Raw genomic sequence first — 17,466 nt, 5'->3', positions numbered from 1 at the left:
TTATAACCCATTAGTGAAAATTGTACGATTTGTTCTCTTTCTAAAACCTTGGAATTTCTTGGTTGAAAATGTTTGTGCTCAGACTTTAGAAATGCCATTAGTCTTCCGAATTTAGAAATTTCAATGTTCTTGTAAACTCCCAAAGTTGACTTCAACATGAAATATTTAGTCCACAATGTGGATGGAGCTAATTTCTCACTTAAATTGAAAAAATAAGCCAGCAAGACATCTTTATTTACACCTTTCACCTCTCGACTACGTTCTCGAATAAATAGCTCCATTTAACATATGGGGCAAAGTTTCAAGTCCAATTCAAATTAATAGCGTTCACCTGGAGCAAGCTAACGAGGAGCGAACTCTCCTAAGTGCCGAACTAGGTGAGACACCAACAACGTGACTGTAATCGAATTTAATTCTCTCCTCCGATAATCGTCTTCGAGGAAGGACCGCGCCAGGGAAGGCTTACAGTGATTGGGTTCCCTCCTTGGGCCGGGCCTTACCCCCTAATCCGCTTATCGGATTAGAAAAGTCATTTCGTGTTCCTTTTGCCGAGCGCAGTCTAGTAGGCTGCGAGATTGGCTCACATCCGTTCGGAAAATCCCTGTAACTGAATCCCTTTCCTTATGAAATTCTTATCATCTCTGGTCAATATGCTGCTTAACGCCCGAATTGGCTTGCAGGGGTCGCCCTAAGACGGAGAGAAATAAATTTTTCAGTGGGGGCGCGGGGTGTTCTTCAGGGAGCGGACACACTCACGGTCGGTTGAGGAGTTGGCGTCGAAAACAAAAGACATGGAAATTTGAAAATATATTTTGCTTTCTGGGAATTTACGAGCCATATAAATTATAATTTGAATTATCCGAGATTATCTCAAATAAATGTATGTAGCAAATAAGATTAGAATAAGTAGGCTGTAAACATAAATTAGTTGTTCTTTATTAGGGTACATAAGCACAAACCGAGTAGGTAATGACCCGGATAAGTGTTAATAGGGATAGGGTAATAAAAGTAGGTACCTGGGGACAAGGATAAAACGAAAACATTTCGAGGCACGGATGAGAAGTCTTGAGGCCTAGTTACTGCTCGGTTGTGTCTCGTGTTACCAGCGAAATTAGTAGAATAAAGTTTTCCATGCTACTTAGAGTTTTTCTCCTCACTTGAAGACCAAACTACTATAAAATGATCGTTTTGGTAATTTCTCTGGACAGAAAGCTTTAATATTTCGAAGAAAGTCAGATACAAAGTAAAGATTCTATTAAAATATTAAATTAACGTAAAAATATGATAAAGGAAGTAACTTTATGTTTATAATGTAATTGTGAATGTCATTTCAACTGAAATTACCTATTTCAATTAATGTAATTGTGTGATATTTCTTTCTATGAGGTAAATGAATCTATTCAGTACCGATTTGTACGCATTTCAGGCGGTTTGATAAAGATAAATAAAATCCAGGGCCCTTTCGCCTTCCGAATTAAACACCTATTTATTCATATTGCCCGTATTGTTCAAACAAACCTCCGGCAATTAATCACGTCTAATTATTGGCAATTAGAGGTGCTCCGGCTCTTTCACGGATTATTAACCCAACAAAGACCAGCCGTTCGATTACCTCTGGCCATTATAGTCCAGGCGAAACGGTAGAGCATTCCAGGCGTTTGTATTTGAAGTCATCTATTTTGTTATAAAGAAAAATCCCAAATATTATGTAGAATAAGAATCCGATTTTACCTATTCCAAAAAACCATTGCTAAATTCAGGGGAACAAACATACAAAAAGAACGAAAAATGACATATTTCCCTGTCATATTGAAAGTAAGTCCTAAATCAAAAAAAGTCTTTCTTTATTTTTTGTTTATTTGACGATTTTTTATAAAGTTACGACAACTACGAATCAAAAAAGTTTAATTTTGCATTAAAAATGGGCGAAAAATAGTAGAAAATTTTGTTAAACTTCAATGAATTAACAGAGATCATTAAAATAAGAAAATATATATTTCTTTAATTAATCGTTAAAACGTGAATTTCATGAAAATGCATTGATGAACACAAACTAATAAAACTTGATTACCATAATGTAACTACATATGTTTTAAAAGCAAACGAAAGTGGATTCTTTAAACTCAAAATTCGTGCAAAAATTATTTATTTTACTGATTTTTGATGACATATTCGTATTCTTCTCATTTTGCTATATCAAATTAAAAAAAAATCGTCTTGATAAGTGCTACCGTTCCCGAGAAAAATCATCTTTTTGTATGTTTCTTGTTCCCCTGAATTTAACATTGGTTTTTTGGAATAAGCAAACTCGTATTCTTATTCTACATAATACATAATATTTGGGATTTTTGTGTACAATAAAATAGATGACTTCAAACATAAACGCCAAAACCTACTTTTACTACTCTAGCGCCTGGACTATTAGGCATTCCGACCCAGAGCATAATTCATCTTAATTTCCGACGCTATGCTCGCTTTTTCACTGTCACTCATACCCGTACCTTTTTTTCCAAACTGCCGGGAAAATCCTAAGCGTATAGATCGCTTCTAATGTTACCCTGTAAAATTTGTGAGAGAGATAAAATTGAAACAAATTTCTTATTGAGTCAAAGCTAGTGTCAAAAACAAAATTAAGAAGTAAAGTTTCCGCGCCATTTCCTTTGTGTGCAAACATAGCGAATGTCTGGAGGCGTCGGCGCTTTTAAGCTTAAATTTGTGTATGAAGAAGGTCTTTAAGTCTAGTGTGGTTCTGCCAGTAATCAGCTTAGATCTTTTGAAGGCGCGACTACAATGAGATTCCTCCCGAGCCGTTTACCTGTTATTCTATTGCGGTCGTCGTCTGTGAGCAAAAAAGAGATTTGGCGGGCCTGAAATTACTTTTTTGATACGTTGTATTTATTTATCCGGAGCTATTTTCATTCTGCCCCACGGTTTGTATGACAAAAACAAGCGCTTTGGATGAAGACAAGTATGTACGTTTCGCGCATTCTTCCATGACAGTCATAGTTGAAAATAGGTACTGGAATAAACGTTAAAAAATAATTAATTCTGAATTTAATGTTTGTGGAAACCAGTACCAGCTACAACTTTTGGTTGGGTTGGGCTGCAAGTTCTATGGTGGCAACCGATTTTTTTGATACCTTGAACTACTGGGCCGGTTATTTTATTATGATTCCAATCTATTCAAACTATGAAAACAATTTCAATGATAAATTAGCCTTCCGGTGGGTTGTCCGGCCCGATAACAATCTCTTCGGTGTAATAATTGATGAAGCTGAGGAAACGTCGTTATCCATCATCGTTACGTTAACGTATTGTGCTCGAGATAGCGCACAATAATAATTTAAACACTACCTGGTGATTCATCATTAAGGGAATCGACATTTTTACAAGAGGTGTCAACCCCGATGCATTCACACGCTGTCGATCGATTATTACCGAATTAGTGGACGGACAGGTTGGCTACCAGTTTTTGCTTTCACTGACAGGACACTCTAATAAGCTCGGATAGAGAGAGACGGCAGTATCTTGAGGGCTATATTAGGAGTGACATACGTAGACTGTTACATGGCCTGTTGTAATCAAAATAGTAGATTACAAGCCCATCGGGAATTTTCAAGGGGTCATTTGACCCAGCACGAATTACTTATAAATCAGTACTATCACATATGCCAATAACTTTAGAAACTATGCCGTCAATTCTTGTTGGTACAGGTGACTGATACAGGGGTTAGAAATGACATATGTGGTAGTACTGATTTATAGGTAATTCATGCTGGGTCAAATGACCCCTTGAAAATTTCCGATGGGCTTGTAGTATATAGTTGTTAGTGTCCTATTAGAATATTAAATTGAAGGTAACCTACAGAATAAGTTACCAGTTACCCGTCTGAGTTTATTTGTGCACCGCAAGCGCTTACAGCCAGCTTTAGATACAAATAATTTACCAGCTTGTTTGCAGTAGGTACGGTAAATAGAGCATTAACAGCCTCGTAGAGAATCGGCCTTATTTATCTAGAGAATAACCAGCGTGTCATTCTAAGCGATGAATTTGTTAATCTCGGCTCGTTTTCCGGTCTAGTAATTATTTCTTTACGAATGCTAAATATAAACTTCTACTCCAGATTTAGGTAAATTAACAGCTGTTTATAGAGATCTGTAAGATGGCGGTAAAGACGACACGGATAGTGCAATAGTACTGGCAGGTGCTTCGGACACAAATAGGGGTGTGAGAGTAATATTAGTTCATTTGTAAAAGCCTCTAATATTTATGGTTACACAGTTCAGAAAACAAAGAGTTTCGATTTGTATAAAGATTCACAAACTAAAAACAATGCTTTAAAAAAGTTAATACAATTTTTTTTATTTATTTTTTATTATTTATTTTAAATGACAATTGAAAAAAATAAGGCTTACCTTTATTTCAGATTCCAGAGCAGTCCACAAGTCAGGGGATTTAAATTACAACGCAACCAAACAGCGATCTAAAAAAGAAAAATTCTGTCAGTATGATTAATTAATTTAAAATTTAATTAACATATTTTTAATAACGTTTACTTCATTCATAATATTTGTTTCTTGATTTCCGTTTGCTGAAAATTATTACAACGATATCTACTTCATTTATATGCTGTTTTATTAAAAACAAGAATGAAATTAAATGTAACATCCGGTATATATTCAATTTTTGGATTCTGTAGAAAATTCTAGACCTATTTCTTGTACATGATGGTATAATCTTACTGCATCGTTACTATTTTTTCTGGATTCGAAAAACACTTGGATATTCATCTTGGGTATAAATATTATTTGCCATAATTATTCTGATAATAAATTAATCAACTGGTACTAATTATTGGTTGACAGAAAGTGTCAATTTATTAATATGAAAAATAAAAATTTATTTGTTATGACGTCCGCCTACTTTATTTTTACAAATTTTCGCAATTACCCCTTTAGTGGGTAAAATTACAAGATGTAAAAAAGTTGTGCAATAAATCAGTCTTCCCAATAAATATTTTTAAATAAATAATTTGCTTCATATAAAAAATTTCTAATAAAATATTGCAGTGGGGTTGACTGATTCACTCCTTTATAAAATACGCCAATGATCGAACAAATATTGAAAAGTTCTCTCTTTATTAATAGGATGCTCATACCAAGTTTCTTGTCTCTAGCGTTCCTCATGTTAAAGAAAAAAATTAAAATGTGAATTTCAGTCTCCTCCAGTAGTTCTGTTCACAGAAATCGATAAGCATTTCTACGTTGCCGAGTAGAGATGTCTCTTCTTAAATCTATGGAATTATTCCTTTATTTATTTCAACAATTATCGTGTATATATAGAATTATCAACTTTTATTGACCCTTACGTCGCTCAGTCGTTGTTGCGCGCTACAAAACAATGTTACTAACATGCGTGCTGGTTTCTTTTATCTGTTTAATAGTGAGAGCCGAATTTGAAGCTGGTAAGAAAAAATCCTTTTAATCTATTGATTTTTTTACAAACACTAAAAGATGTCATACAGAAATTGTAATAGTAGTGTGGGTACACATGTTGCAAGTGACCCATTTTTAAGCATTACGTCAAGAGCGCCAGCAGGACGCTGCCGGACGTACCAGCGTTCCAGGAAGGGTCCACGGCGGGCTACTGGCGCCGGCGACTAGATGCGTACTCATATAAAAAAATCCCCACCATCTATACAAATAATTTCTTACGTAACTTTTCGGATTTATTTATTTATACTTATATTTACTATTTAGGGAGCTACTTATTTATCACTCTTTACCAAAACTGCATTTTCTTAGGCTATTATTGGCTGGACTACAGCGGAGGTCCTATATCCGAAAACTGTTTAAAATTAGACGTTAACAGCGATGTCTACGTAGGGCAGGTGTACAAAAAACCATACGAATTGCTTCCTGCATCAGTTCGTATCCAATCACCACTTGCTACAGGGAATGCTTACGATGTCACTTACACGAGCAACAAATATGTTAAGGTAAGTTGGCCATTTTTCTGAAAATGAAATTAATTAAGATAAGCATTTCTTCTTATACATAGACGTCCTTTTTTTAGATTGTTTGCAGTCAGTTCCCAGAAAACTTCAAGTGGGTAAGGACGAACTTCTCAAAGTACCTTTCAGTTCCAAATCTGGTGCCCAGTGGGGAGGAAGTCGGCATACCTGCGTACATTGGTCGAGCCTATGAAAATGGCAAGCCGTATTTGGGGAAACTGGGAAAAGTACTCGTTTACCCTGTTGGAACAAAGGCAAAGTACACCTCTGGTCCATTTGATGTTCTTACATACACAAAGCCAGAGTATGACAATTGTGGTGTGATTTGTCCACGATAACGGTATGCTTTTAATTGGACAATTCAAAGTATGTGTTACTTATTTGAATAAAGTATTTTAAAGTAGTTTGTCCAAGTAATCTTCAATCGAATACAATTTTCCAAAGTGTGGTCCTTCAGGTGTACATTTGACACCTCGGAAACATTCTTGTATAAAGACATTTTTCTCACTCTTGTAGTTCCAAAGCTACATCTATAATTTTGTTCGAAACAACCACTGCGTCTTCATATCCGTCCAATAAATGCCTCATCAAAGTAATGACACGAAATTAGACCCTTCGCGAACGTGAATGACATAATTTCAACGGTGTCGCAAGTACTCGCCGATTTTATTGCATATCAAACGGGCTTTAATCAGCATTCTATTGAGGCCGATAGGCGTCGCGGCGCCGCTACACCGTCTGAGTGCCCATCATAAATGTAACGTGGCCTTAGTTAATTGCCCATGGCTGTGTGTCATTTCACTTCGATAATTTGGGACCTGGGGCTGGCGACCATCTTGTCTGAGCAGGGGTTCCGTTGAAGCTTTATTTCTTTTTTAAATTAATAAGAAGATTTTGTAAGGTGCCAGAAAAATATTCAGCGGGGAATTATTGACTATAGTTTATAAGACTTTTATAACTACAATTATATAAAAGTGTTCATAACTAGTTCAATTTAATGGGTATATAATAACAATAAGTGACAGTAATTTTTTTCAACCCTCGGTCGGAGGTGAAAAAAAGATAAAATATAGGGGTTTTTCAAGATAACTCAAAAGGGGTAGGAGCTAGAAATAAAAAATTCTTATAAAAGTTGTAGAGCACAAAATTCTACATAAAAATGGTCTATTGACTTTTCTTGTACTATTAAAATTAACAGAGTTAAGGTGGCTAGAAGTTAAGGGATGATTTCAGAAAAATGATTGAATTTTATATATTTTTTTCAATCTACTCAAAAAAATGTAAACTTTCCTTTCAGAGAAATTGGTATATGTATTTTTTTATTTTTAATAAGAAAGCTATAACAATTTCAATTTTTTAGTCGTTAATTTTTATGATTTAACACTAAAACATTGATTTTTCTATGCCATTAGATTGATTATTTAAAATAATGAAAAGTTGCTTTAGAAATTTTGTTTTACGATAAAGAAAAAAAATACGTTCGCTTTGTGAAATTGTTATAACTTTTTATTAAAAATTAAAAAATATATCTATTTCTCTGAAAATACAGCTTACATTTTTTAGAGTAGATTGAAAAAAAATTGTATAATTCATTTATTTTTCTGCTTGCTCTAATTTTTTAAATTTCTGAAATCGTCTCTAACTCTATTAATTTTAATAGTACAATAAAAAGTCAATAGACCAATTTTATGTAGAATTTTATGCTCTACACCTATTATGACTTTTTTTTCTAGCTCTTAGCCCTTTTGAGTTATCTTAAAAATCCCCCTTTATTTTATCTTTTTCACCCCTGTCCGGGGGTTGAAAGAAAAATACTGTCACTCACTTATTGTTATTATATCATGTTTAAAGTACGAACTTTATTTTCTTTATACATATAAACTCGAGTATAAATTACGAGACACATCGTGGTCAAAGCATAAGAAGAAATTTCAGGAGAAGTGTATACGGTCCTGTGCTTTAACATTTACAGGTTCCAATTGACATCGTAACAACTATTTTACCATATGTAAACTCTTATACTCTTTCCTATATATAAATAGAAGTTTGATCCATTTTTATACTCAAATTTTTTTAATTTTTATACAAATAAAGGCACCATTAAATAAGAAATACAACGACCCTTAAAATTTCACTGGAAAGTGATCGATCCCATAAATATTCGCCTATAAAACTCCCTGAAATATGTGAAAAAAAATCCCTCCTTTGAATTGAAAATCAAAGTGTGTCTCGAAATTCCTGGGCAAGTTTATTGGTATTCAGTCCGCTAGGCTCCCTGTTTTGTGGTTGTGCCCTGCCTATCGCTTTTCTCTCTACTGCTAGGTATGTTCTTTTCAACATTCGCCAAGCAATTCATTACTCTTTTCAAAATCGTTTAGCGCTTTCTTTTCGAACGTAGAACTAAATACATTTTAGTGGAGGAATGTTTTACATTTGCCAGTTTCTGATTGTAATTGTCAATTGTCTTAATTCACAAAGGATAAAATATTCCGATAAAGGAAAAAATATTTAAAGTATTACTCGGGGTATACATACTAGATAGATAACAAAGAGATAAACAACATTATAAAACGGATATTCGCTTTCATATCTCACAGTGCAAATGTGGTTTGCAAGTTGCAAAAACAACAGTAAAAATGTTAGTGAAACTGGTGTGGGTCTTTATTTATTGCCTTGTTTCTACTGCAGAGGCAGAATTTGAACTGGGTGAGGAATAAAAAAACGTTACTTTTATCTGCTTAAATATATCCATTGATTTGAATTCAGTTTTCAGAGAAAATAATTTCATTTGTTAGTACAAAGTTATATGTGTAAAAAAACAATAGGGACAAGATAAAATCATTTCACATATCTTATAAAACTGAATGACAGTATCAGTAGAACATTAAGAAATAAATACGACGAATTTGTGATAACAATTATTGTCAAAACATATTTTTCTTAGGGTCATACTGTTAACATGTACTTCACAAATCACAGGTTACTACAGGCTAGACTATAAAGGAGGCCCAATTTCCACAAATGCTTTGAGAGTAGATAACAACACAAACGTCTACGTAAGACAGGTCTATACCAAACAATACGAATTACTTCCTGCGTCAGTCCGTACAAGTTCACCAATTGCCACTTCAAATGCTTATGCATCTGAGTTTACGTCCGATTCCAATGTCAAAGTAAGCAAAATCCCTTAAGTAACACCCACGTACGATTTTTTATGTGCTTGGGTAGTGTTCTGTACAGGCTGTCCTAAGCGAGCTCCGTTCTTTCATAGTTCCAAGAATGCAAACGTGTTTTCTGTTAATTTGGCGTTTTTAGATCATAAACCAGCTTTGAATTTTGAAATAAAACATATTGTGTACTATTGCATTAGGTATATAAACAACTGTTACATCAGGTGTGCCACAGGGTTCACATCTTAGCCCACCTTTGTTTCCATTATTTATATATGATCTTAACCGTTGCTTTCTCTCTAATTTTACTGTTTATGCTGATTATCTAAAAATGTATTGTACAAAACCGAAAACCAAAAACAAGTTTTGGCAGATGCGCAATAAAAAAATTAGGTAACTTTTCAGTTTTCAGTTTTTTGCTGAAATTAATGAGGCTATGGAACAATGGAACTTGTTTGATATACCATGTATTATTGATGCAAGGATATATATGTACTATCAATTACCCTTTATTTTTATTTTTCCATATTTTTTATTTTTTTTCTCTATTTTTTGCATAGTTAATTTTTCTCTCTTTTATCTTTTTTAATATTTTATTGCTAGACTAAAAATATCCTGTTATTGGACACCGCCTGTTGAATGTATATTTTAAATAAATAAATAAATTTCCCAGTTCATAGCGGGAGCTTCACCAAATATCAATTTTATATTACAAATATAGTGTTTTGTAATTTCTTTTTAAAAATTAATAAATAATTTCCTACTTGTACGCTTATGACACGCACTGACACGCCTCAGCTGAAAAGCGACTCAGGCTTTTATTGGATTAAGAACTAATACAAATTGTAGTTTGATTAAATTATGGCTCAACTGTCTACTATTTTGACAGTGGATAATGGTGGACCTTTAAAAATACATACGCTACCAAGAAAGTTTCAGGTTTCAGCCTCCTGAAGAATTGAACGCCTCTTGGAAGTTAATGACGTATAGTAAATCACCCTTTCGATGACGGCCGCAATATGTGCACGTCTTTTAAACATGACTGCTGCTGCATAAGTGAAATTCTTAGAAATATAAATGTCATAACAACACACAAATTGCTTTAAATACGTACTAGGTTCCGAGAACGGTGTAAGGGACTTTTTAACAAGAGCTATTAGCTGCCATTAATTTGAGAAATTAGCGTATTTATATGATAAATGTCAGGTTGGGAGGTGTACGAGAATTTTTCTGCTTTTCTGTGATATACAGGGTGTAGTAAAACAACGTTTGAACTGCATATAGAAAATTATGTTTATATTAAGTTTTACACAAGCCAGAATTAAGATTAAAAGTCTAACAAAGTAAGATAAAAATAACGGCAGATTTAGAGGATGTACGAAACAAATATAGAGCGGGAATATCTGTAGGAAAACTATCAATAAACTTTTTGAATGAAACAAATTAACTAATACTAACTGATTTGTTGTGAAGTGTTTATACAGTAGGGAGAAAATATTTTGTTTTAACGTTGAAATAATGATGGATGTCGAAAATTTATCAGGGGACTAATAAACAATCAATCTTTTGAAGTCTTTATTGATAAATCACTAAACATTTGACGAACGTTATGATTCGACAAAAAGCAGAACACTTTTGACGGCAGTAATATTTTGTAAAAACGGAACTGACAAATTCATGAAGAATGGCAATTCATGGTGGCAATAATTCAACAATAAGTAGGCTTGTGTCAAGAAATTTGAGATACCATTTGCTTTATCTAACGTTACTAACAAAACGACTTCTATGGTCTTCAAAATTTGTAACCAACGTTGTGTAATAAATATAACCTACAAAGTATGTCGTATATTCTTTGTTATTGCTGTTTAGTGCCTACTGATGAGAACCAACAAGTTCGAAAACAGTCTGTGTCGTATCCGGTGCTTTTGCTGATGAATGATCTTAGCTATTTACTGATCTATGTTACTGTAGTTGTAATTCAAGGCTAGACAGAGCTGTAGTCAGCAAAGTAATTTCTTCCTAGATTATTGGTTAAAAACTTTATTACGCCTAGTGCGACACTAGTCATAGACTAGCAGGTAGTTCTATGCCAGTAAGCAAGCAATAAAGCAATGATTTGGTCCATTGAGACCGCGGACACCCTGTATACTTTTTAACGCCACCAGAACGTCTTTTATTCGATACCTTCATCTCCAACCATTCAGCCAACATAACATACAAAGTTACTAGCTCGTATAGCACCTATGTTATTAATAGTTTTAATGTATTGTCGACTTTAACGACTTCTTGAAGGAAGTGTTTATATTCTTGTTGTAATTTCGCTTTTACTGCTACTAAAAGTAAAAGGTACAATATTCATAAACCTCCCATCCAGTGTTTTATTACCCATTTGCTCAAATATTGAACAGAGAAAGGTTTATTACGTTTTGCATTAATTTCATTTGAATTTCAATGAAATATTTATGGAACAGAAGTAGGGAATACATGAATATTTTCATTTGGTTCGGAGGAGACGTTTAAATTGGTTTTGAAATAGCATCCGATAAATTAACTGTGATTTTAGTTCACATAAATTTCATCGTGATGTACTAGAGTTAAAAAACAAATGAATCAGACTGCCAGTTCACCAAAAGGACAGATAAATAAATAATGGAATAATAAATTTAAATTACACGTTGAACGAGACGTATGTACAATATTTATAGATGAAATAATGCTTGGCTATTTGTTCTAAGGCTGCTCTCACACGGTACGATGTTTTGTCGCCTTACTCTTGAAGTTTGAAACAAGCATAACACAGTAGTTTTAGTAATTAACAACAATTATAGCTATTTTAATTAATGTGTAAGTGAATAGAGACTACTTTTTGAAAGATGGATACTTTAATATACCTTTCCAGAATAGACCAAAGACAGGTCTTACAGCATGAAACATGGGTAACATTTAAATAGTTGACTATAAACAATTAATTTGTAATCAAAAATATAGTTTTTATATCAGCAATTTATCAAAAACATGTTATTCTTATTGCTATATCATCTGACATCGTATTAAAAAGTTATCTCTGCTAAGATTAATAATTAATTTCATGAAGCTTATATTTGGTTCTGTTTAATAACGATAAAACGTTTTTATAAATTGTTTAACTAAGTGGGATCTACGTTAAATAATTTAGGGTTTCATTAAATATAACCACTAGTGGAGGAACAAACTCTCCAGATGTTTTGGCTAACTTAAATAAAACCTGCTATTAGTTCCCTGCGTCAGGGCATAGATTAATGTTATAAAAGAATGTGTTCGTTAATTAATCACAATGTATACGGTGGCTAGTGTTTAAATTCTCTTTCTAACATTGATAGTTGTTAACATCTCAAATATTATATAAAACTATAAGTTTCAGAAACAAGCTTTGGATGTTTTTGGTGTTATTTGCATCTAAAGCAACTTTTCCATATTGGAGAACTTATTTTCAGTCTTTCATTCCATACAGTAGACACCCTGTACAGATGCATCCTGACATACTGATTTGTTAAACACTCACAATAACATCTAAACTCACTTCTAATTATAAACCCACCTCTGTTTCAAATTCCAGAGCAATCCAAGGCTTGGGATTGGATTGAAGCTGTGCACACCGATATCTGGAAAGTCATAATTTCCATCAGCATAAAAAGCAGTGGATATTTCAAATGTCCTAAAGGGAAAAATAATAAAAATTTGTATATAATGTGTAGAAAATTTCTATATGTTCATTTGGCCAACAACATATTTTAATTATATATGTACTCAATTTTCTTTATATAAATTAAATTGTCCGCTTAATTACGTCTCTTGTCATGTCATCGACAGTTTTATTTTCGCTTCCTCTTTACACAATAATCTATAACACCTTGTTTAATAACACGAAAAATTGTGGACACTGAAACCTTAGTTAATTTGTGAATTCTATTTATACTTTGTGTCTTATAAAAGGGAGTACTCTTTTATCAACACAATTGAGTAGAAGTTTGAATAAAAATTTGGTACATATTATAAATCGCCTGGTTTTTAGTGGCAATACATCAAATCTGTGTAGAATTTTCTGTTCCTTGTGGAGGATAATCTATTTTAAAAGCAAGAAATTTTTTCAAGGTCACTTATGGCTTGTAGGAACAGAAGAGGGTCCAAATTTGAACCCCGTGGTATTCTAGAACTGACACGATCTATGGATCTGGTACTTTCATATTTAGCAAATTGTTGAGCCTAATAAAATGATTATAAATAAATAAGAATAATTCTGTTTTAATAACGCTGAAAAAAACTGACGTCTAATTTTCACAGTTCTGCTTTAGGATTATCTGGGTTAATGTAATTACATAAAAAAATTACGATAAGCTATCGAAAAAATTAATAACACACGAGTAGATTGACAGCTCACAGACATTGTGTGGTGTTGCCTTCCATACCACGCCACGTTTTCGTTTTCTATAAGAAACATTCCTTTTGAGCTATTGAGTCTACTATTACGGTTACATAACAAAACATCGCTTCGCCCACAAAAAGAATTAATTTATTTTACACGTTTTTCGCCTTGTACAGCGCCTTTAATCTCTAATAATAACTCAATCGCAAGTCAAAAGCGGACGTCGAGGATTTTTTACACCTAGTAGTCCCGATTCTGGCCGGTTATTTAACCACGACGAATAAATTACATATTCCAATGTGTCATGTAATCCAAATACGACCTGTTATTGGGCCTCGGACCCTCATAATGGCGGCGTGGCGTGCTCAAAGGGGCCCGAACGAACCATCAATCAATCATCCGACAATAATGGACAAGTAATTTAAAAATACATTCTTCCGCGACCTCCGTTCTAACCTCGAATTGTTACGCTGCGATCGCGTTGATCCGCGCCGTGCTGTCGTGTTGAATTCTGGAATTAAACGCCAATGACGTGTGGGGGGCGGGAGCATCGATTTTTTTATTCGGTGGGTTTTATGGACAGCGCGATATTTAATTAGCTTAAATCTCTTTCCCACAAAACACTGTAATTGGCGATATTATGCACTGCAAAAGATAATACTGTAAAATTACAAACATGCGTTGTGAATTTCTGTAAAATTACATTATATGTAATTCCAAATCTAATGTGGATTCAAGACTGTTGCCTTTTCAAACAATAGAACCCAGTTTTATTATGGTAATAAATTGCCAAACTGAATATTGTAAAATTACAATAACGTAGATAGGTTACTTGTAATAGATATACAAAAATACCTCGAACTTAAATGTGAACTAACGATTACGTTAAGAATTTAATTAAATTAAAATATACTGTAAAATTACAATTATGGAATAGGTTGTTTCCAGCAGTAAGTATATTTTGTCAATTTCAGTTTTAATGTAATTTTACAATTACATCATAAATCTACGAAAATTTCCGTAAAATTACATGTAGTCTGCATATCTAAGGTTTTCTTTACTTCTTCAAATAAAAAATTGTTTTATTGTGGTAATAAATTGCTAAACTAAATATTGTAAACTTACAATAATTGAAATGGGTTACTTGTTGCCGATATTAGGTATAAGTTGTAAAATTTCAATTGAAGTGTAAATTTACAATTAATTACATTAGAAAGTGTATGAAAATATTATGTAAAATTACATTGCATGTAATTATATTATATTTTTTTTATGAATTAAAAACCAATAATTATTTCTTCAGAAAAAAAGCGACACTAACAGACTTTAATTGTTACAGTATCTGCTGCGTGAATTCTTATTATGGACAGCTCAATAAGAGGTATAAGTTAAAATTACATTGAAATTACATTAAATTAAGAAAATTAAGCAATCTATTTTCAGGGGCTAACCTTATATAGTCTCTCTGAATTCTTTATTGGCAAAATGCTTATTTATTTATATATAACCATACATTTTTCATACATTAAGGTTATGTAACATTTTTAGTTTTCCTTTTGATAAACAAACATTTAAGTATTCAAAACGCTCTTTGTTCTGACTGCTGCTCCTATTAACCTGTCACTCTGTTCGAAGCAAACTCATTCGGAATATGCGAATTTGTAGCATAAAAGACATACCTATTATTACAGCTGCTACCAATCATCATGTGTTGCGGAATATATAAAATGTACTACCAGTAATTACATTTGGCCACACATATCGACCAGTGGTTGTGCTATAATTATAATATTGAATCATATTGGAATACATTGTTGCATTGACATTTTTAGTGAAAACTACCAACTTACCGTAGTTGTCTGTAATGTTTCACTTTCTTTTTTGGAGAAATTTACAGGCTGTTCGCCAATTCAAAAAGTCACGTGACTTAAAACGTGATCCAACAAAACCCCTCCATATCTTTTTAGCCGTTGAAAATATCCAAATATAATTCTAAATATTTCAAATTTTCACCCCCAAGAACGACGGTGACAAAATTATGGGGATGTTTCGCATGGTACTAGCTATGTCCTGTACAGATTTAGTTTTGCGCAACTCACTCGGTTTCAAAAATACAATACCTATGTACGTTTTCAGCCACGAAATTTGAATAATTCTAAATATTTCGAATTTTCACCCCCAAGAACGGCGGTGACAACATTTTTAAAATTATGGCGATGTTTCGCATGGTACTAGCTATGTCCTGTACAGATTTTGTTTCGCGCAACTCACTCGGTTTCAAAAATACAATACCTATATACGTTTTCAGCCACGAAATTTGAATAATTCTAAATATTTCGAATTTTCACCACCAAGAACGGCGGTGACAACATTTTAACATTAAGGCGATGTTTCGCATTTTATTAGCTATGTCCTGTACAAATTTAGTTTGCATAAATACAAAATATTATTGATACACACTGTACTTGTACTAAAAACCTATAATATTGGCCATTTCCATTATGTTCCATTTACATTCCAAGGACGATCCGATCCTGCATTGTCTACGAGACAAATACACGCACTTCGCAGTGACAGAGACCGAGTTTCGTTTACCAGAAACTGATAATCGAACAACATTCCTAATTCATCTTTGCTTGTGAAAGTAATTTACTTAAGTGCCTGGGTGTGCTATTCATCCTTACCCCTTATTAATCCGAATACCAGCTCGTGTAACATCAAGTGATCAGTGTAGTTTATCAAGCCGCCCAGGCCTACTACAGCAAATTGAGGTTCTAATGATCGCCAGCCGCAAATTACGTTAGGCAGTTTGCGTTGGCCATGTCGGAGATAGCACCAGATTACGGTATTAGTACTTTCATTGAACGGTTCTAGTGAACAGTAGAAATCAATTAATTCCATATAGAAGGTTTGTTTATGACTAAAAGAAGATTTCTTCAAGAAAAACTAAGGAAAGCGACCCAATTTCCTAAAAATTTAGTTTTTTTTTAATATCCCTTAATTTCTGAGCCTAGTGTATATAAATAAGTGATCTGCATTACAAATCAATGAAATATGGGTTTTTGTTTATGCTGATTAAGACCACGTAGCCAGATTCCTTAAATCCCTATAGCGATTTTTCCAAAAATTACTCAACCAAATCACTGAAGGCCATAAATTGCCAAATGATTATCGTAATTGTTTCTGCAAGCACGTATATCATATTTTATAAGGGTGTCATCGTTTCTAACGCAACACACTGTATATCTTTAATTATTTTATGAAACGTTTTTTTTTAATGCTGTTCATAAATTTAATTATATTAAGGTACTCATTCTATAATTGGTTATCTGTTAAATGATGTCAACAAATCAATGAATAAATAAGAAATGAAACGGCCAGCAAGTTCACCAGATTCCAGTACTCTAGAGTACAAATGACACGAATTAAGGTATTCAACAGCGAAGTAAATTGAATAGTACTAAAACGTCTCTATAATTTGTCTGAAACATAACAGAATGTCCAGTTAAATTCTGTGAGACGAGAAAATTTCCGATACTTTGTCTCTTTTACTGTTTAAATCACCACATAAATAAAGATTACTTCATTTCAATGAAGTAAAAATTAAATAGAAATTCAGAAGTCTCTTGTTGCAGGGGTAAATGGTATATTTATACAGCAATCAACGGTAAACATCGTACCTAATTCATGAAATTGCCTATTTAATAATGGAGAGAGAATTTCTCAAGTATTTATCCACTAGAGGACAAAAGGAATACAATTCCGGGCAGTAAAGGTATAAATAATTTTATCGTAGTTTCGTTCCATAGTTATGTAAACAAAAAACGGTTAAAATTAAACTTGGGGATTTTTTTTTACTGGCTTAATAAAAGAAGTCGAT

At 33.3% G+C, this 17,466-nt stretch overlaps 2 protein-coding genes and 1 long non-coding RNA gene across 5 annotated transcripts in view; 2 read left to right on the top strand and 1 right to left on the bottom strand.

Annotated features, from left to right (window-relative positions):
• The window catches only part of LOC108907510, a 77,145-nt gene that overhangs the window by 40,144 nt on the left and 19,535 nt on the right, over nt 1-17,466 (bottom strand). For both annotated transcript variants that reach the window (XR_001964333.1, XR_001964332.1), the window contains exon 2: nt 4,417-4,484. This is a non-coding gene — a long non-coding RNA (uncharacterized LOC108907510). The remainder of the gene's footprint in view (nt 1-4,416; nt 4,485-17,466) is intronic.
• LOC108907509 lies at nt 5,380-12,959 on the top strand. 2 transcript variants are annotated; one of them, XM_018711241.2, is made up of 4 exons: nt 5,380-5,465; nt 5,806-5,999; nt 6,077-6,354; nt 12,780-12,959. In XM_018711241.2, exons 1-3 carry the CDS (start codon nt 5,402-5,404, stop codon nt 6,350-6,352), a joined length of 534 nt encoding a protein of 177 aa, XP_018566757.1. In that variant the 5' UTR covers nt 5,380-5,401; the 3' UTR covers nt 6,353-6,354; nt 12,780-12,959. The 2 variants fall into 2 exon arrangements, with proteins under 2 accessions (XP_018566757.1, XP_018566756.1); XM_018711240.2 differs by lacking the exon at nt 12,780-12,959 and having other exon boundaries at nt 6,077-6,417.
• The window catches only part of LOC108907508, a 57,181-nt gene continuing 48,339 nt past the window's right edge, over nt 8,625-17,466 (top strand). The window contains exons 1-2 of the mRNA XM_018711238.2: nt 8,625-8,720; nt 8,994-9,187. Coding sequence (XP_018566754.1) covers nt 8,651-8,720; nt 8,994-9,187 — 264 coding nt within the window. The 5' untranslated portion in view covers nt 8,625-8,650. The remainder of the gene's footprint in view (nt 8,721-8,993; nt 9,188-17,466) is intronic.

The sequence above is a fragment of the Anoplophora glabripennis genome, unplaced genomic scaffold (genome assembly GCF_000390285.2).
Source record: "Anoplophora glabripennis isolate ALB-LARVAE unplaced genomic scaffold, Agla_2.0 scaffold5, whole genome shotgun sequence".
NCBI classification, from domain to species: domain Eukaryota; kingdom Metazoa; phylum Arthropoda; class Insecta; order Coleoptera; family Cerambycidae; genus Anoplophora; species Anoplophora glabripennis.
Note: the sequence above shows the minus strand (reverse complement) of the source record. Positions and strands in the feature narration are given on the sequence as shown.

Bases quoted from the DNA above. Each gene is read 5' to 3' on its own strand.
- LOC108907509 (XM_018711241.2), top strand. From the start codon at position 5,402: ATGTTACTAACATGCGTGCTGGTTTCTTTTATCTGTTTAATAGTGAGA. The intron at 5,466-5,805 runs GTAAGAAAAAAT...GCATTTTCTTAG, and splicing joins GAGAGCCGAATTTGAAGCTG to GCTATTATTGGCTGGACTAC. The intron at 6,000-6,076 runs GTAAGTTGGCCA...TCCTTTTTTTAG, and splicing joins CGAGCAACAAATATGTTAAG to ATTGTTTGCAGTCAGTTCCC.